The sequence below is a fragment of the Neophocaena asiaeorientalis genome, unplaced genomic scaffold, assembly GCF_003031525.2.
Source record: "Neophocaena asiaeorientalis asiaeorientalis breed wild unplaced genomic scaffold, Neophocaena_asiaeorientalis_V1.1 scaffold534, whole genome shotgun sequence".
Taxonomy (NCBI): Eukaryota; Metazoa; Chordata; class Mammalia; order Artiodactyla; family Phocoenidae; genus Neophocaena; species Neophocaena asiaeorientalis.
In genome coordinates, this window is record NW_020172826.1 from 1,855,791 (window position 1) to 1,882,918 (window position 27,128).

General features: G+C 37.5%; 1 protein-coding gene across 1 annotated transcript; it reads left to right on the forward strand.

The window, feature by feature from the left end:
- Positions 1–1,739: 1,739 nt before the first annotated feature.
- On the forward strand, positions 1,740–24,805 carry LRIT3 (leucine rich repeat, Ig-like and transmembrane domains 3). Its single transcript, XM_024741966.1, has 4 exons — positions 1,740–1,855; positions 4,603–5,075; positions 21,967–22,272; positions 23,682–24,805. Exons 1-4 carry the CDS (start codon positions 1,740–1,742, stop codon positions 24,803–24,805), a joined length of 2,019 nt encoding a protein of 672 aa, XP_024597734.1.
- Positions 24,806–27,128: the final 2,323 nt, after the last annotated feature.

Here is a 27,128-nt window from a genome sequence, read left to right on the forward strand (position 1 = left end):
TGTGGCTGCTCACCTAGACTATAACCACAGCCTCCCTCCCTCCTTGCTTTGCTCTATTTAAGCCTTTCCTCCACACAGACACCAGAGAAATCTATCTAAAATGGTAGTGTGCTGTGCCACTCCCTGGCTTAACTTTTACCGCTGCCTGTTGCCTACCGGCTGAGTGCAGGCTCCTTGACAGGGCATCTGAGACCTTCTTTCATGACTTTATCTTTGCCCACCTCTCCAGCTTTATCTCCTCCCCGCTTTTTAAACCTCCTGCCTCAAATCATATGCTGGAACAACCTGAAATGCTTGTATTTCTCTAAGGACCACATGCTGTTTATTGCTTCCATCCCTTTGTTCCTTTTGTTATTCTGCTTGCAATGCCTCTTTCCTGATTTTCCACTTAATACATTAGTATGCATCCTATAGGGGCAGCTCAGGTACACCCTCTCTAGGAAGGCTTTCCCCACCAATACTGTTGGTCTGGTGTTCTCTTCTGCTTCCTCACAAGTGTACTCTGTGCCTCTCTTTATCCTGTGAGTTCCTTTTACGTAGTGATCATGTCTTATTCATCTTTGGACCCCTAGGACTTAGTTCAGTGCTTGGTACAGAGTAAATGCTCAGTAAATACCAGATGAATAAATGAATTGTGCATATCCTGAAAATCCACAGTATTTTATTTTGAGAAAATTCTTTTGACACTATTGTTTCTATATGTATCCTATTAGTTTTAAATAGTATTTTCCATAATCTTCTTATATTTATAGAATTAATTTCCTATTGAAAAAGTATTTTGGTTTAAAGGGGATGAAAAGAACCACCCCAAAAGAAGGGTAAATGCCCTATATATTTATTGCCTAAATCCTTGATTGACCCTGTGGATTCTCTATGTTATGTGTATGGAAGTAGTTTTTAAAATATTTAATTTTTATTTTCTGATAGAGCCTAATCTATGCTAAAAGCAGGACAGTTAAGCTTCAGATAAGGTTTGATTGCCCATAACTTGGGAAACTAACTTGGAATAAAATATATTCTTGAAAAAAGATAATGGCTTCACTAAAAAACTAAATGTGTTGGGATGAGCCTGCACTACACAGAAATGACCTGGGAGAACTGCACGATGCACTGTCACCACAGTCTTAGTGCTGCCACGACAGTGACGGATTGAAGCATTTTGCCTAAAAAACTCTAGGTACTGGAATTTGTTTAGTTTGTTTTGGGGGCTAGCCAGTATGTGGCAATATTGATTACTCTAAATCAATTTTATGTCATGTGCTTCTATCTCTAAAGCTAAATTTTATAAAACTAAATATTATTCATACTGTTAAAAAGCAAAAAGTAAAATTTGTAATGTTATAACATTCAAGTAATCTACAGTGTTTTCTAACATCTGCTAAGATATTGAGTTATTTTGAGCATTATGTGTATCTTCAAGGTGTAGTAACAATTACTTCTATAGGAAAGGGATTTAATAGGCATTTTCTTGTAAATCTAGATATGGACAACTATTGAAAATTTTCTGACGTGTTTGATGTTCATTTCCCTTAGAATGTGTTACTTTGCTGAAACCAGATTCAAAGCCTAGGTTGATTGATCCCCTGCAAGATACACTTGAAGGTTAAGTAACTACAGATCTCATCTAATCCCGTGTAATCTGCTGTTACTAAATGGCTGTTTGTATTCTTGGCACACCAGTTTCTGAATGCTTAGGATTTGGTTTTTACCTTTTGTCCAAATAACGTCTAAAAGGAACCATGCGTCTCTTTGCAAGTCTGTGCATTGCGCTTGGCTTTTTGGAAAGAGTGAGCTGTTCGTGTCCTTCACAGTGCACCTGTGATTATCATGGCAGAAATGACGGCATGAAATCAAGGTATGCTTCTCTCCTTGCTACTAAGTGTTCTAATGATTCTGAGGAAAAGGACTCAAACCAGGTGGCCTTGTTTTTGAAAGCAAATTGTTGATCAGAAATCAGAGAAGAGAAGATTTAATCTAGATAAGCTTTAACGTAATTGTGTTAATCCTGGTTGCCTGCTCCTTTATGTTTTCATTTTGAGCAGTTTAACTCCTTCAAAGCCCCTCAAATTATTTGAGACTCTCAGACACATTCCCTGTTAATAAAATATTCTTTGCACTTATATTCACAAAATGAACCTTGCAGGAGGTCAAACCACTGAAATGCGTATGGCCAGTTCAGCCTGATTATAGAAAGCACAAGAGGGCAGGGCCGATCAGAAGGTGTGTGACATGCCCAGATCATTTGCTTCCAGTGTTTTCCATTTCATTTTGAGGATTATTCATGGCAACTGGATAGACCTTAGGAAGTAGGAAGGACGATCACATGAGTGAAATTAGAGAGGTTCATAATCAGAATTTCTCCTTTTAAGGTATTGGAGTTTGAAAGAAATGGGTCAACACTTTGTGTTGCAGACACTGTGGGACCTTACAGAAGTTTCTTAACCTCTGTGTTGCTTTAATATTTACTTGTGGAGTGAGAATAAGTATTTATTTACAATATGCATGAATCCTTTTAGATAGACGTTAAATGCAAAACAGAATTCTTGTTGACTAAACATAGTAAACCTTGACTTTTTTTGGAGAGGATATTGATAACAAAATCAGATTTTTTTGTGTGACTCGGTTGAAGTGAACAGTAAGCCTCTTAAAGTAATTTGTTAAAAGAATCGCTCAATTTATGTCTTACAACTTTATACAAATAAATAATAACGCGTATTTTTGTGTAGTTTGTCTTGTTATTGTATAAAATTTACTAACTCTTGGTATCTCTTTGAGATAGTCACTAGGTGGTTAAAGACAGTGAGAAGAATGTAACAACTTAAAGACCTACTTGGCAAAAGTATGCTGCAGTTAATGACTCAGATCAGGCTACCTTTGAGAAAACAATCACAGAAATGTTTCCTTCTTCATGGTGGCCCCATTATTGATGGATTTTATAAAAATCATAGCATGTTATGCCTGACAAGAACTCCAGAAATAATCTAGTTTGACCACTGTCATTTTTAAATGAATAAACTAAATCATATAGAGACTAAATGGCTTGTCCGAGGTCGCAGCGTTGAGTTGCTGCAGTGACTGCCTGACAAAGACGCTAGGTCTTTTAGCTTCCAGTCCAGGCTTTCCTCCATTACAACACACTGGAACGCTGACTTAATGAGGAGAAGCTGGATCATTCTGGTATAAAGTAGCACTGAAATTTGTGATTCAAAATAGAGATGAAGAGTGAGAAGTGTACCTAGAGAATTCCAATGATGCTATAGGCTCTTCTCCTAAAGTTAAAGAGAGATGATGTGACCAGTACGTTGCTTATGCCTCTTCCCTCTCTTTACATTATAGCCTGGCTTTAAAAATTCACTGATTTAATGTGGTGTGTTTTACTGAATGGCCGTCTTTTATTATTATTTACTATATGTGTAATGTATTATAATTTAGATGATGCTTTGCAAAACTTTTTATTGTTCATTTTCAGCAATCCAGTGGGACTGAATATGTAATGGGAGATAAATAGGTCTTTTTTTTCAGGTTTAAATGAATCTAAATTTTCTGATTTTTCATACTTTATACCCACACATGGGACAGGCTGGTTTTTCTCTGCCTGTTTTACACGTGCCACTAAACAAGACCACAATGTGACTTGCTCAAGGTCACTTAAATTAGTGAGTGGTAAAAAAAAATAAACTTGCAGTTCCTGGTTTATTCCTTAGGCTGAAAGCAATGCACGGGTCACATTGTTAAAATAGGGCTCCATTTTAATCATCTAGTATGAACACTTGCTGTTTCCTTTCGCTTCCTACCTTCCTTCCATTTTTTCTTCCTTTCTCTCGTGCTCCTCTTTAAAGGGGTCAATGTATAACTTCAGTAGGGACTCTTTTAAAATGGGCCATTTCCTGAAGAGGTTAAAAGTGTGCACTGTGGAGCTGGACGGTTGTGGGTCTGAAAGGTTGTTGTGTAACCACTAGCTCTGTGATCCTGGGAAGTTACCTAATGTTGATGGGCCTCATTTATTGTATCTGTAAAAATGAGACTGAAGATAATAATAGCAAATACCCATCAAGTGCTTATTATGTGCCAGGAAGGTGTAAAATTTTCCATCCATTTCAATTAATCATCATAACAGCGCCATGTGGGAAAATGAGAGATTGGTGAAGTGAGAGAATGAGAATGAGAGATTGGTGAAGTGAGAGAATGAGAATGAGAGATTGGTGAAGTGGCTTTCCATGGCCACAAAGGAGGGGATAGAGCCTGACTCTAGAGCTGGTGCCTTTACCTATTACCCAATATTCAACTCGTTGGGCTGTTGTGATGATTAAATACAGGGATAGATGTGATGTGTATGGTACAGGCCTGACACCTAAAGAGCTCAGGCATGAAATTGCTGATATTTGATTGTTTTTAACCTACAAAAATGACCATTTCATATAGTTCAACCTAGAAGAAGGTGATGATATTGACAAATTATTAATGAACAGTTTACCCAGGCTGAATAGATACTTTGTGCAAACCAGTAGGGAATGAAAAATTCGATGCTTGTTTCAAGTAAGTGTTATTTTTTTCAAATGAGTCTCAGAACACACGTTTTCTTCCATTGCTCTGTGACACTAGGTCTGTGCTATGTAGTGACCTGGATATGAACGAGGTACCTACAAACTTCCCCGTGGACACTGTGAAGCTTCGCATAGAGAAGACCGTTGTCCATAGGATCCCCGCCGAGGCCTTCTACTACCTGGTGGAGCTCCAGTACCTCTGGTTGACCTATAATTCTGTGGCCAGCCTTGACACCAGCAGCTTTTACAACCTAAAGCAGCTGCACGAGTTGCGCTTGGATGGAAATTCTCTGGCTGCTTTCCCTTGGACATCTCTGAGGGACATGCCTCGTCTGAGGACCCTGGATTTGCACAATAACAGAATAACCAGTGTGCCAAACGAGGCGGTCACGTATCTGAAGAACCTTGCCTACTTGGATTTATCAAGCAACAGATTAACCACACTGCCGCCAGATTTCCTGGAGAGCTGGTCCCACTTAGTTACAACATCATCCAGAAGCCTGGACCTTTCAGCAAGAAGAATTATTCTTGGTAAGCTCACAGCCTCTGGGCTTCTCAGATCCAGATAATTTGCTCTGTATACCTTCAGTTGTGCAGGATTTTCATGTCTATTGAATTTGTTGTTTTACTCTATACTTGCACTTTTGATGGAATAGTACTTTATCATTTGATCTAGGTCAGTTTACCCATCTGCCCTGTGTAAGGTGTAATGGCTGTTTGTGTCTGTGCACGAGCGCACATGTATTTGTGTGTGCATGTATGCATCCATGTGTGTGGAGTGAGGGCAGCAGTGTATGTTTGTGTGTGTTAGGGGAGGGAGGGGAATTGGCCTCATAAACTGAGGGACTAATGCTGCTCTTAGAGAACCTGGAGAAGAGTGACAAAATCTACCAACCTGCACGATTCTCATGAGCACACCAGTGCTCCATACTCGGCCACAACCAACCTTTTGCTCTGGTCTCTTTTCAACCCTTCATCAGGCTCTTCAGGAGTGGGAGAAGGGCATCTGCATCTTTATGAGGTAGCAGTGGTTTAATTAGTTAGGAAGTATATCTTCCAAATATTCTTAATTTAAAAAGAACTAGTCTAGACACCAGTTATTTTACTGCCCTAAATGGGTATCCTAATGGGTCTGGTCTCTTAGTTTAGCTGTGATTAGTTTTGTGTATTTTGATCCTAACTTCTTTTAGGTTCTATGGGTATTTGCCTTGAATTTTAACATGTAAGGTCCTTCTAGCAAATCCTTCTCTCTTTTTTGTGTGTCTTCCCACAGTACTTTGTACGGTGCTCTGCACATGGTGAATGCCCAGTAAATGTGGTTGCCCGATTGAAATCAATGAACTGAGACCCTTCTCAGCGGTATCTGTGGGCAGAGAGGCCTTTTCCACTTTTGTATGAGACACAAGCCTGAGGCTTTGACCAAGCAGTTTGATTTGCTCAAGTTTTGTTCACCCAATAAGGCTGTGTTGTTATTTCACAAGTTATGTCCATCATGGCTGCAGAAGAGGTTATAGTTCTCAGAAGGATGAAAGAAGTTCTGAGTGTTTGGCCAGTGACATGACTTATAAGACTTTGGAATGAGAAGCAACTAGATGTTAAGAAATTGTCCCAGAAATTCCTACCAATATCAATTGCCAAATATTTGCTGAAATAAAGAATAAATAAAATACAAGATAAATTTGAGATGTTTTTGATAAAAAAAAAAGTACTACGTATTTTATAATAACCATAAGTGGAGTATAACCTTTAAAAATTTTGAATCACTATATTGTACACCTGTAACTTATATAATACTGTACCTTCCATAAAAAATTTTCTAACTGAAAAAAAGAGAAAGTACTGTGACAACACTTAAATTGCTTTAGCATTACTTTTGTTGAAATGTATATGCATTTTAGTACTTATGAAACTAAAAATATGAATAATAAGAACCAGATAGAGAAAAGGTCAAAGAAAATTTTCTTACACAGCTATTTCATCATTTTCCCACTATCTCTCTAGTCCTTCAAACATTTTTGATTAGAAAATAAAAGAGGTATTGTAGGATGGGTTAGAGAAAAAAATTAATTTAATTTAACAATAGTTGTGGAGTCCTTAAAATATATACTCTAATAGGAACTATGCAAACCCATACTAAGGTATATACTTACTTTATTCTAGTCACTAATTTAATCCTTATGAGTAAGACTAATGGCTAGAAATTTTCTTAACTTAAACATTGAGATTTTATTTCCCTACATATTTTTAAAAGTTTCTTTGGATGCAATTCTTGGTTCTAATAAAATTATCCAATGGAGACATATAGAAAATAAAATCAAATTACTAAATTGCTATTAATAGCTCTCTAATGATTAGTTCCTAATATTAATATAAATAAATAATTTATAGAACATTAATATTTTTCACTTGTGAGTTAAATCTGAATGAGAACTTAGGGATCAAATGGGAAAGGGTTATGAAATTTCATTGTCCATGGAGATAAACAGCTTTATGTTTTAGGGTTTAGATTCTTTTTTAAAAATTATATGTTTCAGGTGTACAGCATTATAATTCAACATCTGTATACTCTATGAAGTGATTACCACCACAAGTCTAGTTACCATCCATTACTGTACAATTGACCCCCTTCATCCATTTTGCCAACCCACCCCCCCATTCCCCTCACCTGTTGGAACCACTAATATGATCTCAGTATCTATGAGTTTATTTTTCTTTTCTTTTGTTTGTTTGTTTTTTAATTCCACATATGAAATGATACAGTATTTCTCTCTGTCTGGCTTATTTCACTTAGCGTAATACCATCAAAGTCCATCCATGTTGTCAAAAATGGCAGGATTTCATTCTTTCTTATGGCTAAATAGTGTTCCATTGTATGTATATATACCACATCTTCTTTATCCATTCATCCATTGTTGGACATTGGGTTGTTTCCATATCTTGGCCATTGTAAATAATGCTGCAATGAACATAGAGTGCATATATCTTTTTGAATTAGTGTTTTTGCATTCTTTGGATAAATACCCGGAAGTGGAATAGCTGGGTCATATGCTAGTTCTGTTCTTAATTTTTTGAGGAATCTTCATACTGTTTTCCATGTTGGCTATACCAATTTACAGTCCCACCAACAGGGTATGAGGGTTCCCTTTTCTCCACATCCTCTCCAACATTTGTTACTTCTTGTCTTTTCAATAATAGCCATTCTTATAGGTGTGAGGTGGTATCTCATTGTGGTTTTGGTTTGCATTTCCCTAATAATTAGTGATACTGAACATCTTTTCATGTGCCTGTTAGCTATCTCTGTGTCTTCTTTGGAAAAAATGTCTATTCAGATCCTCTGCTCATTTTTTAATCAGGTTGTTTATTTGTTTTTGTTGTTGAGTTTTATGACTTCTTTATGTATTTTGGAGATTAACCCCTTATCGGATATATGATTTACAAATATCTTCTCCCATTCAGTAGGTTGCCTTTTTGTTTTGATGATGGTTTCTTTTGCTGTGCAGAAGCTTTTTAGTTTAGTTCCATTGGTTTATTTTTCTTTTTGTTTCCCTTGCCTTTGGAGTCAGATCTACAAAAACATCACTTAGACCAATGTCAGTGAGGTTACAACCTATGTTTTCTTCTAGGAATTTTATGGTTTCAAGTCTTACGTTCAAGTCTTTAATCCATTTTGAGTTAATTTTTGTGTACAGTGTAAGATAGTAGTCTAGTTTCATTCTTTTGCATGCGGCTGTCCAGTCTTCCCAACTCCATTTATTGAAGACTGTCCTTTCTCCTTTGTATGCTCTTTACTCCTTTGTTGTAAATTAATTGTCCACATGTATGTGGGTTTATTTCTGGGCTCTCAATTCTGTTCCATTGATCTTCATGCCTGTTTTTGTGCTAGTACTATACTCTTTTGATTACTATAGCTTTGTAGTATTGTTTGAAATCAGGGATCATAATACCTCCAGCTTTGTTCTTTCTCAAATTGTTCTGGCTATTTGGGATCTTCTGTGTTTCCATACAAATTTTAGAATTATTTGTTGTAGTTCTGTGAGCTATGCCATTGGAATTTTGATTAGACTGCATTGAATCTGTAGATTGCTTTGGGTAGTATAGACATTTTAATAATACTAATTCTTCCAATGCATGAGCACAGGATATCTTTCTGTTTATTTGTATCATCCTCAATTTATTTCTTTAGTCTCTTACAGTTTTCAGTGTACAGGTCTTTCACCTTCTCAGTTAAGTTTATTTCTAGGTATTTTATTCTTTTTGATGCAATTGTAAATGGGATTGTTTTCTTAATTTTTCTTTCTGATACTTTGTTATTAGTGTATAGAAATGCACAGATTTCTGTATATTTACTTAGTGTCATGTGACTTTACTGAATTATTTGTTCTTTTTTTGGTGGTTCTTTAGAGTTTTCTATATATAGTATCATGTAATCTGCAAATAGTGATAGTTTTGCTTCTTTTTAGATTTGAATGCCTTTTATTTATTTATTTATTTCCTTTTTTCCCCCTAATTGCTGTGGCTAGGACTTCCAATATGGTGTTGAACAAAAGTGGTGAGAGTGAGCATCCTTGAATTGTTCCTAATCTTAGAGGAAAAGATTTCAGCTTTCCATCCTTGAGTATGATGTTGACTGCCGGTTTGTCATATATAGATTTAATTATGTTGAGGTACCTTCCCTCTATACCCATTTTGTTGAGAGTTTTTATCATAAATGGATGTTGAATTTTGTCAAAAGTTTTTTCTGCATCTTTTGAGAGGATCATGTGACTTTTATCCTTCATTTTGTTGGATACAGTGTTATGTAATCATTGATTAATTTGATGTTGAACCATCCTTGCATCCCTGGAATAAATCCCACTTGATTATGGTGTACGATCCTTTTAATGTATTGTTGGATTTGGTTTGCTAATATTTTGTTGAGGAAGGGTTCAGTTTCTTTAAAAACTAATGGGAAAATACTTTTAGTGTAACATTAAATTGATGTAATTGTATATAAAGCATGATCACTATTTTAAAATTTGCAAAGAAAAAGTCTGAAAAGTTACAGTAATTGGTTAACTATTCTCTTTGATATCTTTTTGCTTTTCTGTATTTTCAAAGTGTTGTGCAATGATCATGCATTACTTTTTTAATCATGATAATAAATAACAAAAGATATTTTGAAACATGTCCAGCCATGTGTGGCAGCTGACCTTAGCAAAGTCATGATTACTAGGTAACAAAAGGGGAAAAGAAGTGCTATCCTCTCGAAAGAAGACTAGTTCATGTGTGTGAATCACACACAGAAAACTCAGTTTTCACATCTGGAAAATGGAGATGACAGGATTTATTCCGTCTTGCTAATAGGAATGTAATAAAATGTTGAGTTTATGTGATAGTTCTTTAGAATATAAAGTGGACAGTCTCTGAGGCTATGATTTTAGATCAACAACAATCCATAGCAGCTGTGACTGAGATGTGAGTGTCTTATAAAGAAAGATTTTTCTAGTTTGGCTTTTTTGTTATTTTTAACTATATTTGAGTCTTCCAATTTCATCATTAAAATATGGTAATAAGAACCAGCTCTAGATTTTCTAGAACTCAGTGTTTAACTGTAGCAATTATATATTTCCAGGTACCCTGTAGAATTTACCTTTGTACTATTATAATGGGATACATTCTGTTTCCATTTCATTTTTATTGCCCTATGTTTATTGCTGTTAACATATTCTATTTGTAATAATAAATAGTAATAGCTAATATTGATGGAATGCTTACTCATGGCCAAAAAGTTTATGGATATAACTTCTTCTAGTCTCACTCCATGGTAAATACCATTTCATCCCCATTTTATAGATGAAGAAATGAGGCACAAGTTAAAACACTTGCCCAAAGTCACTTATCACATAGTGATGGAGCTGGGGTTTGAATACAAGCCATGTGGTTCTAGAACCCATGCTCTTCCCCACTCCTTTGTAATGCAAGGTATGTAATAATACTAGAGTTATGTTCCTCATATATCTTATTTTACTGATCTCTTTAAATCATTATTTAATAAAAAATAATTTAGGGAGAGGCTTTTCAATTACTTCCTCTCTCTTCTGTGTGAATAAAAATATCAACCTAATAAAATTGTCCTTTAATGTATCTGTAAAAATGTAAACTAGTGTCCTGTAAATGAACATTTAAATTAACTATGAAACTAGAGTATTGATTTGCAATACAGGTAAATTTCCATGGCCTCTTTTTCAAGAATAAGGACATATTTACGCAGGCAAACTGCAAGGCCTATCACTGTTTATCTTGGAGGAAAAAACCTGCAGTAGCAGAGAGTATAAAATGTTTTTTTGGTCCTTTTTATTGGTACAAATTTGCTCCATTGTAAAAGAGCTCTTCTGTTCAGAAAGGGGTTTGCCAAAACGGCAGTGGTGGCTCTGAGTATTCCCACAGAATTCTGTAAAATGGCATTGTTTTAGTTCGACGAATACTTCTCAGTCTCTGTTGGTGTGCCTGCTGTTTCCTAGGCATGGGGGAAACAAATTCACACAGTTAAGGCTTACTTCTTGCCAGACACTCTTCTGAGGACTGCCTGGCATTATCTCAGCCTTTAGGACAACCCCATGAAATGGGTCTGTAATTGTCATAACCTTCTTTTTCCAGCTGGTAAAGAGGCAGAGTCAGCTTCAACTTCACAGTCCATCTCCAGAGACATCACTCTTTTATTTAAAAAAATATTTTTAAACATTTAATTTAATTTTATTTTTTTGCCATGCCACGCAGCTTATGGGATCTCAGTTCCCTGACCAGGGGTTGAACCCGGGCCACAGCAGTGAAAGCCTAGAATCCTAACCAGTAGGCCACCAGGGAATTCCTTAAATTTCTTTTAAATTGAGGAATTGAAGTATCATTTGCATACAGTGGATTTTAAGTGTACAATTTGGTAAATGATGATAAACATATACCTGCACAAAATGCACACCCTCATCAAGATACAGCAGCGGTCCCCAATCTTTTTGGCAGCAGGGACCAGTTTCATGGAAGACAATTTTCCCATGAATGTAGGGTGGGGGTGGGGGATGGTTCAGGAGGTAATGAGAGCGATGGAGAGCGATGGGGAGCGGCAGATGAAGCTTTGCTCGCTTGCCCACTGCTCGCCTCCTGCTGTGCAGCCCAGTTGGTAACAGGCCGCGGACTGGTATCAGTCCGTGGCCTGGAGGTTGGGGACTCTTTTTTTTTTTTTTAAAGAAGATGTTGGGGGTAGGAGTTCATTAATTAATTTATTTATTTTTGCTGTATTGGGTCTTCGTTTCTGTGCGACGGCTTTCTCTAGTTGTGGCAAGCGGGGACCACTCGTCATCACGGTGCCCGGGCCTCTCACTCTCGCAGCCTCTCTTGCTGCGGAGCACAGGCTCCAGACGCGCAGGCTCAGTAGTTGTGGCTCACGGGCCTAGTTGCTCTGTGGCATGTGGGATCCTCCCAGACCAGGGCTCGAGCCCGTGTCTCCTGCATTAGCAGGCAGATTTTCAACCACTGCGCCACCAGGGAAGCCCGGGGACTCTTGATATACAGAATATTTTCATCACCCCGGAAAGTTCCTCTGTGCCCCTTCTCAGTCAATTTCCCCCCACCCCAGGAAACTACTATTTTTACTTCTATTACCATAGGTTAATTTTGCCTGCCCTAGAATTTCATGTAAATGGAATCCTTTAAGAGGCACTCTTGTGCCTGGCTTCTTTCACTCAGCATTATGTTTTTGAGATTCATCCATGTTGTTGCATGTATCAGTAGTTACTTATTGCTGAGTCATATTCAATTGTATGATTGTACCAATTGTTCATCTTTTCTCCTGTTGTTGAGCACATGAGCTGTTTCCAGTTTTTAGCTATTACGAATTAAGCTATTAACATTTTTGTGCATAGCTTTTTGTAGCATATGTTCTCATTTCTCTTGGATAAATTCCTAGGATTGAAGTTGTTAGGTCATAGGATGGCTATATATGTAACGTTTTAAGAAACTGCCAGGGACTTCCCTGGTGGCGCGGTCGTTAAGAATCCACCTGCCAATGCAGGGGACATGGGTTTCATTCCTGGTCTGGGAAGATCTCACATGCTGCGGAGCAGCTATGCCTGTGTGCCACAACTACTGAGCCTGTGCTCTAGGGCCCATGAGCCACAAGTACTGAGCCTGCGTGCCACAGCTACTGAAGCCTGTGCACCTAGAGCCCATGCTCCGCAACAAGAGAAGCCACTGCAATGAGAAGCCCGCGCACCAAAACGAAGAGTAGCCCCAGCTCGCCGCAACTAGAGAAAGCCCACGCTCAGCAACGAAGACCCACCGAAGCCAAAAATAAATAAATAAATAAAATAAACAACAGACATTTATTTAAAAAAAAAAAGAAACTACCAGTATTCCGAAGAGGTTATACTGTTTTACACTCCCACTAACACAGTCTGCTTGCCCCATATCCTTACCAACGCTTGATGTCAGTCTTTCTCATTCAGTCATTCTTGGGAGTAGATACGTCAGGGAGTGGAATCACATTATCATTTTAATTTGCATTTCCCTGATAAGTAATGGTATTGACAGTTTATATTTGCTTATTGTCCATTGGTATATTTCTTTATAATTTTTTAATGTTGTTTGTCTTTTTATTATTGAATATGAGTCTTTTATCAGTTGTATGCATTATGAATATTTTCTCAAGTCTGGGACTTGTCTATTCATTTTCTTCATGGTGTCTTTGGTAAGAAAGTTTAAATTTCTTTTTTTTTTAATAGATCTTTTTTGGAGTATAATTGCTTCACAATACTGTATTCGTTTCTGTTGTACACCATAGTGAATCAGCCATATGCATACATACGTCCTCGTATCCCCTCCCTCCTGAGCCTGCCTCCCATCCTCCCTATCCCACCCTTCTAGGTCATCGCAAAACACCGAGCTGATCTCCCTGTGCTATGCTGCTGCTTCCCACTAGCTATCTATTTTACATTTGGTAGTGTATATATGTCAATGCTACTCTCACTTCGCCCCAGCTTCCCCCTCCCACCCTGTGTCCTCAAGTCCATTCTCTATGTCTACATCTTTATTCCTGCCCTGCAAGTAGGTTCATCAGTGCCATTTTTTTTTTAGATTCCATATATATGTGTTAGTATACAGTATTTTTTTTTCCTCTTTCTGACTTACTTCACTCTGTATGACAGACTCTAGGTCCATCCACCTCACTACAAATAACTCAATTTTGTTTCTTTTTGAATTATGGTCTTCTCAGGGTATATGCCCAGTAGTGGGATTGCTGGATTGAATGGTAGTTCTATTTTTAGTTTTTTAAGGACCCTCCATACTGTTCTCCATAGTGGCTGTATCAATTTACATTCCCACCAACAGTTCAAGAGGGTTCCCTTTTCTCCATACCCTCTCCAGCATTTATTGTTTGTAGATTTTCTGCCCATTTTTTAACTGGATTGTTTGTTTTTTTGATATTGAGCTCCATGAGTTGTTTGTATATTTTGGAGATTAATCCTTTGTCTCTTGTTTCATTTGCAAATATTTTCTCCCATTCTGAGGTTTGTCTTTTTTGTCTTGTTTATGGTTTCCTTTGCTGTTAAGTCCCATTTGTTTATTTTTATTTCCGTTACTCTAGGAGGTGGGTCAAAAAAGATCTTGCTGTGGTTTACGTCAAAGAGTGTTTTTCCTATGTTTTTCTCTAAGAGTTTGATAGTGTCTTGTCTTACATTTAAGTCTTTAATCTATTTGGAATTTATTTTTGTGTATGGTGTTAGGGAGTGTTCTAATTTCATTCTTTTACATATGGCTGTCCAGTTTTCTCAGCATCAGTTATTAAAGAGACTGTCTTTACTCCATTGTATGTTCTTGCCTCCTTTGTCATAAATTAGGTGCCCATTTGTGTGTGGGTTTATCTCTGGGCTTTCTATCCTGTACCATTGATCTATGTTTCTGTTTTTGTGCCAGTATCATACTGTCTTGATTACTGTAGCTTTGTGGCATTGTTTGAAGTCAGGGAGCCTTATTCCTCCAACTCCATTTTTCTTTCTCAAGATTGCTTTGGCTATTCGGGGTCTTTTGTGTTTCCATATGAATTGTAAAAATTTTTTGCTCTAATTCTGTGAAGAATGCCATTGGTTGTTTGATAGGAATTGCATTGAATCTGTAGATTGCTTTGGGTAGTATAGTCATTTTCACATTATTGATTCTTCCAATCCAAGAACATGGTATATCTCTCCATCTGTTTCTGTCATCTTTGATTTCTTTCATCAGTTTTTTATAGTTTTCTGAGTACAAGTCTTTCACCTCCTTAGGCAGGTTTATTCCTAGGTATCTTATTCTTTTCGTTGCAATGGTAAATGTGAGTGTTTCCTTAATTTCTCTTTCTGATTTTTCATTGTTGATGTATAGGAATGCAAGAGATTTCTGTGCATTAATTTTGTATCCTGCAACCTTACCAAATTCACTGATTAGTTCTAGTAGTTTTCTGGTGGCATCTTTAGGATTTTCTATGTATAGCATCATGTCATCTGCAAACAGTGATAGTTTTACTTCTTTTCCAATTTGTATTCCTTTTATTTCTTTTTCTTCTCTGATTGCCTTGACTAGGACTTCAAAAACTAGGTTGAATAAGAGTGGCAAAAGTGGACATCCTTGTCTTATTCCTGATCTTAGTGGAAATGCTTTCAGTTTTTCACCATTGAGAATGATGTTTGCTGTGGGTTTGTCATATATGGTCTTTATTCTGTTGCGGTAGGTTCCCTCTATGCCCATTTTCTGGAGAGTTTTTATCATAAATTGGTGTTAAATTTGGCAAAAGCCTTTTCTGCATCTATTGAGATGATCATATGGTTTTTATTCCTTAATTTGTTAATGTGCTGTATCACATTGATTGATTTGCATATATTGAAGAATTTTTGCAACCCTGGGATAAATCCCTCTTGATCATGCTGTATGATCCTTGTAATGTGCTGTTGGATTCCGTTTGCTGGTATTTTGTTCAGGATTTTTGCACCTATGTTCATCGGTGATATTGGTCTATAATTTTCTTTTTTTGTGATATCTTTTTCTCGTTTTGGTATCAGGGTGATGGTGGCTTCATAGAATGAATTTGGGAGTGTTTCTCCCTCTGCAATTTTTTGGAAGTTTGAGAAGGATCAGTGTTAGCTCTTCTCTAAATGTTTGATAGAATTCACTTGTGAAGCCATCTGGTCCTGGACTCCTTTTTGTTGGAAGATTTTTAATTACGGTTTCAATTTCATTACTTGTGATAAGTCTGTTTATATTTTCTAATTTTTCCTGGCTCAGTCTTGGAAAATTGTACCTTTCCAAGAATTTGTCCATTTCTTTGTGGTTGTCCATTTTATTGGCATAGAGTTGTTTGTAGTAGTCTCTTACAATTCTTTGTATTTCTGCAGTGTCAGTTGTGATTTCTCCTTTTTCGTTTCTAATTGTATTGATTTGTGTCCTCTCCCTTCTTTTCTTGTTGAGTTTGGCTTAGGGTTTATCAATTTTGTCTATCTTCTCAAAGAACCAGCTTTTAGTTTTATTGATCTTTGCTATTGTTTTCTTTGTTTCTATTTCATTTATTTCTGCTCTGATCTTTATGATTTCTGTCCTTCTAACTTTGGGTTTTCTTTGTTCTTCTTTCTCTAGTTGTTTTAAGTGTAGGGTTAGATTGTTTATTTGAGATTTTTCTTGTTTCTTTTTTTTTTTCAACTAATTTATTTAATTTATTTATATGTGGCTGCATTGGGTCTTCGTTGCTGTGCACGGGCTTTCTCTAGTTGTGGCGAGCGGCGGCTACTCGTTCTTGTGGTGCATGGGCTTCTCATTGCGGTAGCTTCTCTTGTTGTGGAGCATGGGCTCTAGGTGCACGGGCTTCAGTAGTTGTGGCACACGGGGTTCAGTAGTTGTGGTTCATGGACTCTAGAGAGCAGGCTCAGTAGTTGTGGCACACAGGCTTAGTTGCTTTGCGGCATGTGGGATCTTCCTGGACCAGGGGTCAAACCTGTGTCCCCTGCATTGGCAGGCAGATTCTTAACCACTGCACCACCAGGGAAGCCCTTTTCTTGTTTCCTGAGGTGAGATTGAATTGTTATAAACTTCCCTCTTACAAATGCTTTTGCTGCGTTTTGGGTTGTCGTGTTTTCGTTGTCATTTGTTTCTATGGATTTTTAAATTTCCTCTTTGATTTCTTCAGTGATCTCTTGGCTATTTAGTAGTACACTGTTATCCTCCATGTATTTGTGTTTTTTACAGTTTTTTTTCCCTGTAATTGATTTCCAATCTCGTAGCCATGTGGTCAGAAAAGGTGCTTGGTTTGATTTCAATTTTCTTAAATTTTCCAAGGCTTGATTTGTGACCCGAGATGTGATCTATTCTGGAGAATGTTCCGTGTGCACTTGAGAAGAAAGTGTATTGTGCCACTTTTGGGTGGAATGTTCTATAAATATCAAGTAAGTCTATCTGGTCTATTGTGTCATTTAAAGCTTGTGTTTCCTTATTTATTTTCTGTTTGGATTATCTGTCCATTGGTGTAAGTGGGGTGTTAAAGTCCCCTACTATTATTGTGTTACTGTTGATTCTCCTTTCATGGTTGTAAACATTTGCCTTATGTATTGAGGTGCTCCTGTGTTGGGTGCATAAACATTTAACTATTCTGTTATTGATTCCACCTAGTGTATTTTTCATTTCAGTTATTGTGTTGTTCATCTCTGTTTGTTTATTCTTTAGTTCTTCTAGAACTTTGTTAAACATTTCTTGTATTTTCTCAATCCATGCCTCCATTCTGTTTCTGAGATTCTGGATCATCTTTACTATCATTACTCTGAATTCTTTTTCAGGTAGATTGTCTATTTCCTCTTCGTTTATTTGGTGTTGTAGGTTTTTACCTTGCTCCTTCACCTGTGTCATATATTTTTGCCATCTCATTTTTTTGTTTTGTTTTATGAGTGCGTTTGTGTTCCTGTCTTACTAGTTGTTTGGCCTGAGGCTTCCAACACTGGAGTTTGTAGGCTGTTGGGTAGAGCTGGGTCTTGGTGCTGAGATGAAGACCTCACTTCAGTGAATATTCCCTCAGATCTGAGGTTCTCTGTTGGTCCAGTGGTTCAGACTCCTCCCACCACAGGAGATTTGGCCCAACCCCCAGCGGTGCACTTAAGGGTTCCTCCCATCTCCTTGGACATCAGGGTCCCCCACCAGCGGCTGGCAGGTGCCCTAGTTGTGGGGAGATACTAACTCAGTGTCTTCCCACACCGCCATCTTGACTCTGTCCTTCAGAAAGTTTAAAATTTTGATGACATCCGATTTATCAGTTTTTCCTTTTATAGTTAGTGATTTCTGTGTCCCATCTAAGAAATATTTACTTACCTACAGGTCACAGAGATATTCTTTCTTTATAGTTTTAACTTTTATATTCAGTTTTTAGCTTTATATTCTTAGCTTTTATACTTATGACTGTAAGCTCAAAATAGTTTTCGAGTATAGTGTGAGGTAGAAGTTGAGGTTTATTTGTTCCCAAGCAGATGTCCAGTAGTTCTAGCACCATTTGTTGAAAAGACTTTACTTTCCCTTTTGAATTGTTAAGTATAACTGCCTCCACAAAACTGACTGAGGCATGGATTTTGCCTTCAGGAGCTTATAGTCTGCAGAATAACTTTTGTACTAGAATTTATTGCTGACTTTTCATAAAGAATAGCACATCCAACTACTGTGATGCATGAAAAACATTACCCTTTTAGAAAAGGGACAAGGCAAAGTTCTTTTGCTCCATCCAAGAATAGTTATATAAAATAAATTACTTAATGCAAATTGCTGATTGTGGTTGGTGCTTTGCCTTGAAGGAATGCAGTACAAGTAATAGTTTAACTTCAGAGAGTTCTTGTACTTTGTCCCCAGAAGAAAAAACACTTGAATGTGTTCAACCCTCATATTACTATTATTCAGGCTTTAAAAGTTGTACCCTTGACCTTAGATATTTCATAGCTTGAATAAATATTTTATTTTTGAGGGATTTAAAAATATTTACTCCTGGTTTACATAACTTTTAGATATAACCAATTGGATTTGTTTTTTAAAGAATTTTGTTTCACCATTAACACATTTTTATAATAGTTTCAAAGCATAAATGAAAATGTTAACTTTATAGCTCTTGATCTTTCCCTTTATAGACATTTATGCTCCAGACATCACTACTTTAACACTTGTTATTTGTAGATGACAGCACTTACAGCTGCCACCCATGCTCTAGATGTTTTTAGGTGACAAAGAGATGAGTTATGGTGGAAGAAGTATTAGACTAGGAGGCTCAAACACATGGGACTTAGGACTCTCAGCTACTTACAAAGTCAAGGCAGTACTTTCTTTGTGCCTTAATGTCTGGTATGAAATTGGAAGAATCATACTAGCTTCCCAAGGTCAGTATAAAACATATACACAGTTGTTGAGAATGAGAGCTTTAAGATCAGGATATCAAGGTTCATATCCTGACTGCATCCAGTTGTGTGACCTTGGGCAGATTCCTTTACTTCCCTGAGCATTTTCTCATCTTTAAAATGAGGATGATACTAATATTATCCACCTCATGCTATTGTGAGGATTGAGATAGACAAACGCTTTAGCATGGTCTCTCTCTTTTCCATGGTCTCTCACGTTTCTCTTGTGAACAGAGGTAGACACTGCGACTGCCTTTTGTTCTGAACTGTCTTTTCAAGAGATACCACTTTGGAAAGCAGAGATATGTCTCCCTCCAGAGCAAAGGGTAGATATGCTTACTACCCAATATAATAAAGATAATGTCTCCTTCCAGATCTGTGATTAATAAATTATTCTTCATCTTTGACTAGGAGTCTTGTATCTTCTACCAATATCCATAAAACAGTGGCAAACTGGGATGAGTTGGTCACCCTAAAGTAGGGTAAAGTGTCGACCCTTTACAATTCTTGATAAGTGCAGTATTTGCCACATAGGAAACAACCAATAACTGTCATCTTGTGTTGTTATTATTTTATTTTACTTTTTTAAATTTTATTGAAGTATAGTTGATTTACAATGCTGTGTCTAATTTCTGCTGTACAGCAAAGTGATTCAGTTATACGTATATAAATTCTTTTTCATATGGTTTATCACAGGATATTAAATATAGTTCCCTGTGCTATACAATAGGACCTTCTTATTTATCCATCCTATATGTAATTGTTTACATCTGCTAATCCCAAACTCCCAGTCGTGCCCCCGTACCTCCCCTACCCCTTGGCAACCACAAGTCTGTTCTCTATATCTGTAAGTCTGTTTTTGTTATTATTTTATAAAGAAAAAAATCTGACATACCAACTCAAAGTGTTTTGAAAGTATGAAGCGTTCTACACATGTTATTTATTTTTGTTTTAAGCAATTAAAAAATTTTTTTAAATTAATTTATTTTTTGGCTATGTTGGGTCTTCATTGTTGTGTGCGGGCTTTCTCTAGTTGGGGTGAGCGGGGGCTACTCTTTGTTGTGGTGCGTGGGCTTCTTATTGCGGTGGCTTCTCTTTTTGCAGAGCATGGACCCTAGAGTACGCGGGCTTCAGTAGTTGTGGCACATGGGCTCAGTAGTTGTGGCACACGGGCTTAGTTGCTCTGCGGCATGTGGGATCTTCCCAGACCAGGGCTCAAATCCATATCCCCTGCATTGGCAGGCAGAGTCTTAACCACTGCACCACCAGGAAAGTCCCTACACATATTAATTATTATATGACAGAGTGAATTTGATGTTTGTTGGCAGGTTGAGTAGAATTTAAGTCAGTATTAGAGAACTGCTCATAGATTCACAGAACGAAGTGTAAGAGGAGGAAGGTCAAGGTAATTCACCCATGAAAGAAAAAAAGTTTCTAATATGGAAGATAATAAAAACAGCAAACTTTACCAATACTGGCAGAGAAATATGAACCACTCACAAAGTGCTGTTATAATAAAAATAGGCATAAACAGAAATCTAGAATTTATGAATGGACAGTTAAATCTTCCACCAGGGTTAGATTTTTTTAAACTTGCTGTTCTGTCTTTTCTCCTTACAAATCAATGTATAATTCACTGCACAACGACAAATCTTTTTGAGATGCGTCTTTTCCAACCTTGGGCTTTTTATGTAAGGCTGGTATGGGGCATCACCCTGAAGATCCTTAGGGAGATTTTTGTCTGACTGAATGCTCTGAAGCAGCACCATGTTAGATTCTTCTGAGATCTTAGCAACTAATTGTATAGAACCACCCACATGCATTTGACTTTTATTCTGAAGCCCTTTCTTAATCTGAGAATTTTGGAGAGGCTGGGTGTAAGAAACAGTTTTATAATTGAACTTAGCAAGTTTTAGTTCCTTTACATTTAACAGTTCTTCCTTTAGCTGTTGTCTCTCCTTTACATTTTACTATGAGCAGCAAGAAGACACCAAGCAGCAGTTTCAACACTGTGTAGAAATATCCTTAGTCAGAACATTCATTTCATTGAGTACGTTTTCTACTTCCCACGTTAACCACAGGTGATAGTGTTGCTGAACCTTCTGCTACTCCGTAACAATGGTGCCTTTTCCTCTAGTTTCCAATAACACTTTTCTCACTTTTCTTTAAGCTTTCACTGATAGCCTCTTTGAAGGACACAACACTTCGGCTAACAGTTCTGAAAGCTGAGGCAGATCCTGAAGGCATTTGCAACTGGAGGCTGTCAGCTAACTGTATTCCCTGCTGCTGATCCTCTCTTGAAAGGGGATTTGAGCAGTGCACCTCCGTGACCACCACATGTAACACTCATGCCAAGCCATGTTCTACCAGTTTTTCCAATCTCACTCTCTACTTTTGCTACAACAACTTGTACTACTCAGTATGCCTTAAAATCACACAAAATCATGACATATTGCAGGCTGAGTTAGGTGCCTCACAGCACCCTATAATAATACTTATAATAATATAAATACTTTCGGGCTTCCCTGGTGGTGCAATGGTTGAGAGTCCGCCTGCTGATGCAGGAGAAATCTATCACTGTATTTATGTCATTCTTTGGTACTTGGATTCAAATCTCGACTCTGACATTGCTTAGCTAAATGACTTCGGTCAAGTTATTTGGTTTCTCTGTGTCTCGGCTTCTTCATCTTTACAATGGGGACATAATATTCTTTTCATAGAATTGTTGGGATTAAATCAGTTAATACAGGTTAAGTGCTTAGAACAGAGCCTAGTACAGAGTAAATGTTCCATAACTGTTAGCTATAATCATTAATGATCTGAACTGACAAGATATATTGATTTAGGTGGCTGGAGTGCAGAGCAAAACTGACAGAGAGGTGACTCTGATCTTTCAAAGCACTTATGTTTTTAGGGCCACAGTGTAGAAATGCCATCCTACGAGGCTGTGATGTAAACAGAAGTCATCAGGAAAACCTTTATCAACCTTTTCCTCCCTTCTGGTCTAGGCCTGCAGGACAACCCATGGTTCTGTGACTGTCACATTTCCAAAATAATGGCATTGTCAAAAGTTGCTGACCCTGTGGTAGTGCTTCTTGATCCACTGATGGTTTGTAGTGAACCGGAACGCCTCACAGGGATTTCGTTTCAGCGGGCTGAGCTGCAGCAGTGTCTGAAGCCATCAGTGATGACCTCGGCCACCCAGATCACCTCTGCTCTGGGCAGTAATGTTCTGCTGCGGTGTGATACCACTGGCTACCCTACCCCGCAGCTCACCTGGACCAGACCAGATAGCTCGCCAGTTAATTATACAGGTATCTTCTTAATTCAGGCCTTTGAAACAAGGAGTTTACAAATGACTGAACTTAATCTTATGTTTTTGTATGATTTGAGATTGGCTGGTTATTTCTAATAAAATATGCTAAGATTGTTGAATGGAAGAAATTTGAAAAGTATACTTTATTGATTAATATTTTCCTCAGTTTGTCTGATTAACTATGTAGATGAAATTAGACAATCTGATTTCTTTCTTAGATGGAAAACAACATGACGCAGTGGATGGATGGTTGCAGATAAAGCCTTTGTCTTTATCTTTCCTCCATCATCTTGGATACTGCTCACTTTAAAATGTATAACAATTACAATTTCCTTAAGGGAATTTCAAACAAGTTTCTTATTTTTGAATGATTATTCAAATAATAAATTACATAGGAACTTTATTATGAGGCAAAAAGTGTAATTTTTAAAAATATCGATTACACAGGTTTTTAGATCCTACTATGACCAAATCAATGCTTTGGCCTTAGTTTCAATAGTGATATTCTGATGAGTAAAGGGATATACTTTTAAAATTCTTCCAAATTAAATTTAAATTGAGGCTGAAATAATGAAACCTGATAGAATTAAATACAACAGTCAAGGCCTAAGCCCACAGTTTAAGGCAGTGAGTTAAATTTGGAGCTACTGAAATACCACTCTGTGCATATTATTATTCTTCAGAAAGCTTCAGAAATCAAGACAGAAAGGAAATATGTTCAGATTTTAGTGTTTAGGAAATTAAAATTCCAAGTTTGCAAACACTATGTATTATTCCATAAATAAAAACCTCATTGTTTACTTGTTTATCTAAATTAAATATACTGTGAAAGATAAGAATAGAAATTATGACTCCTCCATGCCAGAAAATGATCCACTATGCCTTCTGACTATGTGGATAGTTAACCCTTTATTACAATGAAAAAGTATTTTGAGAAATATTTAAGTAAGGTCTTGTGATAAACATCTTACAGAATCACAGTGGGTTAAAATTGGAAGGGATATTTGAAATCACTTTGTCTTATCCCCTTATTTTAAAAATGTGTAAACAGAGGCCTAAAGACACTAATTGGCTTGTCTAGAATCACATACTACTTAGTAAACAAAAGTTTACTAAGGCCAAAGATTCTTAATTCTCAGCCCCATGTCTTTTTAAAATACTATTTCCCCCCGCAAAAAAATACTATTTCCCATAGAAACTTCATGGCACCCAGAATGTCCTACACTTCTATATAAACCATTTACAGAACCATCATCTGCAATCAGAGACTTGCAGCGTGCCATTTCCCTCTTGGTTTATGTGAGAGGTACGCGTGTAGAACCAGAAATTGTTGCCTCTTGAGTCGGCATGTTGCGTGAATCTTTTCTTTCTTTTATCTCACAGATTATGCATTTTTCTTTCTTCCAGTAATTCAGGAATCTCCAGAGGAGGGAGTCAGATGGTCCATAATAAGCTTGACAGGCATTTCTTACATGGATGCTGGGGATTACAAATGTAAGGCCAAAAATTTGGCTGGGATGTCAGAAGCTGTGGTTACTGTGACAGTGGTTGGTGGTGTCATGACCACCGTATCATCAGAAACTTCTGAAAGAAGAACTGGGGATCACCCTGAGCAAGAGGTCCAGCTGGGATCTAGAACATCTGCAACTCTACCTGGTTCATCATCATCTCCCTGGCCTTATTCCTCCTCTTCTTCCTTCCCAGCTTCTTCCACTTTTCTTCCTACTTCTACTTCATCGCCTCCCTCCACTGCTTCCTTCTCCTCATCTCCTTTCTTCTCCTCCATTGTTTCTTCAGCCACAACTCCAAGCACTAGAATATCTACAAGCACTACCATGGCCAGCCGTCAGTCACTCCACCCAGATGGGAAAAGAAATGTCAAGGTGGAGATGGGTAGCGGTAAGCTTCCCCCAGCTAGTGCAAGTAAAAGAGAAGAGTTGCCATTGTTGGATCAAGCCCTGCCGATGGAAACGAATGCCACAATAGAAAATCTCCAGGTAGTCAGCGAAACCGAAGAAAGCGTGATCTTGATGTGGAACACCATTAACACCACGCAGAATTTGGAAGTGACTGTGTTGTATTCCAAGTATGGTGAGAAGGACCTGCTACTGCTTAATGCAGACTCCAGCAAGAACCAAGTCACCATAAGTGGCTTGTTGCCTGGTTGGCAATATATAGCATGTGTCTGTCCAAAAGGAATGCCTCCCCAGAAAGACCAATGTATCACCTTTTCTACTGACAGAGTTGAAGAAGAAGGTGATTCTCAAGGGTCTTTCCTTATGGTGGTGAGTGGTGCTGCCTGTGTTGTTGTCTTGCCATTGATTTTTTTCCTGTTGTACAAAGTTTGCAAACTTCAGTGTAAGTCAGACTCCCTCTGGGAAGATGATTTGGCGAAAGAGACTTATATCCAATTTGAAACGCTGTCCCCCAGGTCTCAAAGTGTAGGGGAACTTTGGACGCGAAGGCCCAGAGACGATTCAGAAAAATTGCTGCTTTGCTCTAAGTCAAGTGTGGAATCTCATGACTTTTAAAAGTGAGGGTTCTAGAGCAGAGTATTATTGCTAAGGTTTTACAGCTCAGGCAAATGTGAGCTCCACAAAATTTCTTTCACAAAATTAAGGATCTAAGGGTATATAGTTGACCCTCTGTTTGGAAGACTTTTGGACACTTTCATATCCTTCATGAAAATCACAAATGGAGTGTTTTAAGTGTGCTTTAAGAAAATCATGAGACTTCTGAACTGAAAAGACAAATAAGTTTGATTTTTGTTGTGTCAAGGTAGTGCTAAGTAAGTTAATAATATATTTTAGGATAATGTTTTAGTTCTTAAAAATAAATTCATGTGAAAATAGTCATAAAAAGTAAACTCTGAATTTTAAAAAGATAGTTTTTTGGGCAGTAAAGAAAGTTTAGTATAATGAGCTAAGCCTTGATGTTCACTCTTGTTCATAGTGCTTTATGGCATTTGCTGTGCACATTTGCTGCCATTGCCTTGTAGGTGAGAGTGGAATAGTACAGAATTTTGCATTCACTAATGTTAAATGCAACCCCAAGGACAGGGAGAGCTCTAGCTCTTGGTACCATTATGCATTGCAACACGGTATAGTGGTATTTATATTGCAAGGAAGAAAACATTTTTCCTTAGAAATATAGGTACTAGCAAAAATAAGTTTAAAAAGAGGATCATGGAATAGTAAGGCCATTCTGAAGATAGTAACTGTTGCATTCTAATACATCTGCTAACAGACTGTATGGGGTCTTTTTAAAAAATGTGCTCATTTTAAAACAATGTCTTCAATATTTTGTTATGTACAAAACAAACATTTTCCCCTTCCCTCTTTTCTTCTCTCCCTCCCTCCCCTTACTTCCTTCACTTCTTTTTTTTCCTTCTGCTTTGTCAGAAGATATTCAGGTAGCCAAAGGACCACAGCTAAAGTGTTTGTCTTTTGCCATGTTATATTTTGATTACCTGGATAGAGGGAAGAACTTTGAAAGTCTTTTAGATCCCAAAAGGATGTTTTAGGATTTTGAAAGAGCAAATTCAGTGGATTTATTTAGTCAAACTCTACGTTAAAAACATCAGGGAAATTGAATTGAAGTGGGTCACGTGATTAGATAGGAAAGGGGCTTCATAAATAAAATTTAGTTTTTTAAAAGAAGTTTTTTTTCACCATATTTACTAAAGATTATATTCCCTTTACACTGAAGATTTTGGAGTGTAGAACAGATTTATACAGGTGTGTCAGGAGTCCTGAAATATGCTGAGAAGCAAGTTCTATATTTTATATAAGAAACAAATTGGCTTTAATTTGTTTGTACCACATTGTGGAAATTATAACACAAGCAGCTGGAGAATGAAAAACTGCTCATTCCAAATGGCATTTAATTAAAAGAAAAAGAGAATTCTAGTTTAGCCATAATCTGCGTATTAGAAGAAGACAAGCATGGAGGGATGGCCTGCTCAGAACTCCCAAACTTCCCCTTCTTGTCTCCTTTCCTTTCCTTTCCAGCCTCTTTGTCCTTGGTGCTTTTATCACTATGTGCATTGTCTAATGATCTAACAGTTTTTAATTCAGTATTCATTGTTAGGATTTTTTGTTTGAAAAATACCTTTTTCTAAAAATTAAAAAAAAATTTTTTTGTGGTACGCGGGCCTCTCACTGTTGTGGCCTCTCCCGTTGCGGAGCACAGGCTCCAGACGCGCAGGCTCAGCGGCCATGGCTCATGGGCCTAGCCGCTCCGCGGCACGTGGGACCCTCCCGGACGGGGGCACGGACCCGTGTCCCCTGCATCGGCAGGCGGACGCTCAACCACTGCGCCACCAGGGAAGCCCGAAAAATACCTTTTAAAGACAGTTTTGTGTTTAACTTCAACTTATGTTAGATAATTTATTTTAAATTTAATGATTACAAAAATGTGCATTTCTTTACTCTAAAGACATCATGGAATTTCATTGCCATATTTAAAAGGCTCATATAAACAGACTGCCAAAATACTACCACATTAGAAATAGTGTGGGAGAATGTTACGGACTACTGAGCCAAAAGACATCCAGATTGTACAAAGGCAGGTTATTTGTCAAGAAAGGAGACTTGGACCATCCTAATGAGATAAATTACTGACTGCTCTCATAATTAAAGTCAAGTGAAGCCTGGACTTAATTTTGCCGAGTGAGGAAAAGGTAATTGGTGGTGTGAAGGGGATAGGAACAGCAGGAGAAAGCACCTTTGTCGTCCTCAACATGGACTTGGCACACGAGGTGAGTTGCAAGTAATTTGTTACTCATAGTAAGATAAATTAAATTATAGATCATTTACTTTCTAAAAATACATACGTTTGAACGTAGTCAAGGTT

Bases quoted from the DNA above. Each gene is read 5' to 3' on its own strand.
- LRIT3 (XM_024741966.1), top strand. From the start codon at position 1,740: ATGCGTCTCTTTGCAAGTCTGTGCATTGCGCTTGGCTTTTTGGAAAGA. The intron at 1,856-4,602 runs GTATGCTTCTCT...CTGTGACACTAG, and splicing joins AATGACGGCATGAAATCAAG to GTCTGTGCTATGTAGTGACC. The intron at 22,273-23,681 runs GTATCTTCTTAA...TCTTTCTTCCAG, and splicing joins CTCGCCAGTTAATTATACAG to TAATTCAGGAATCTCCAGAG.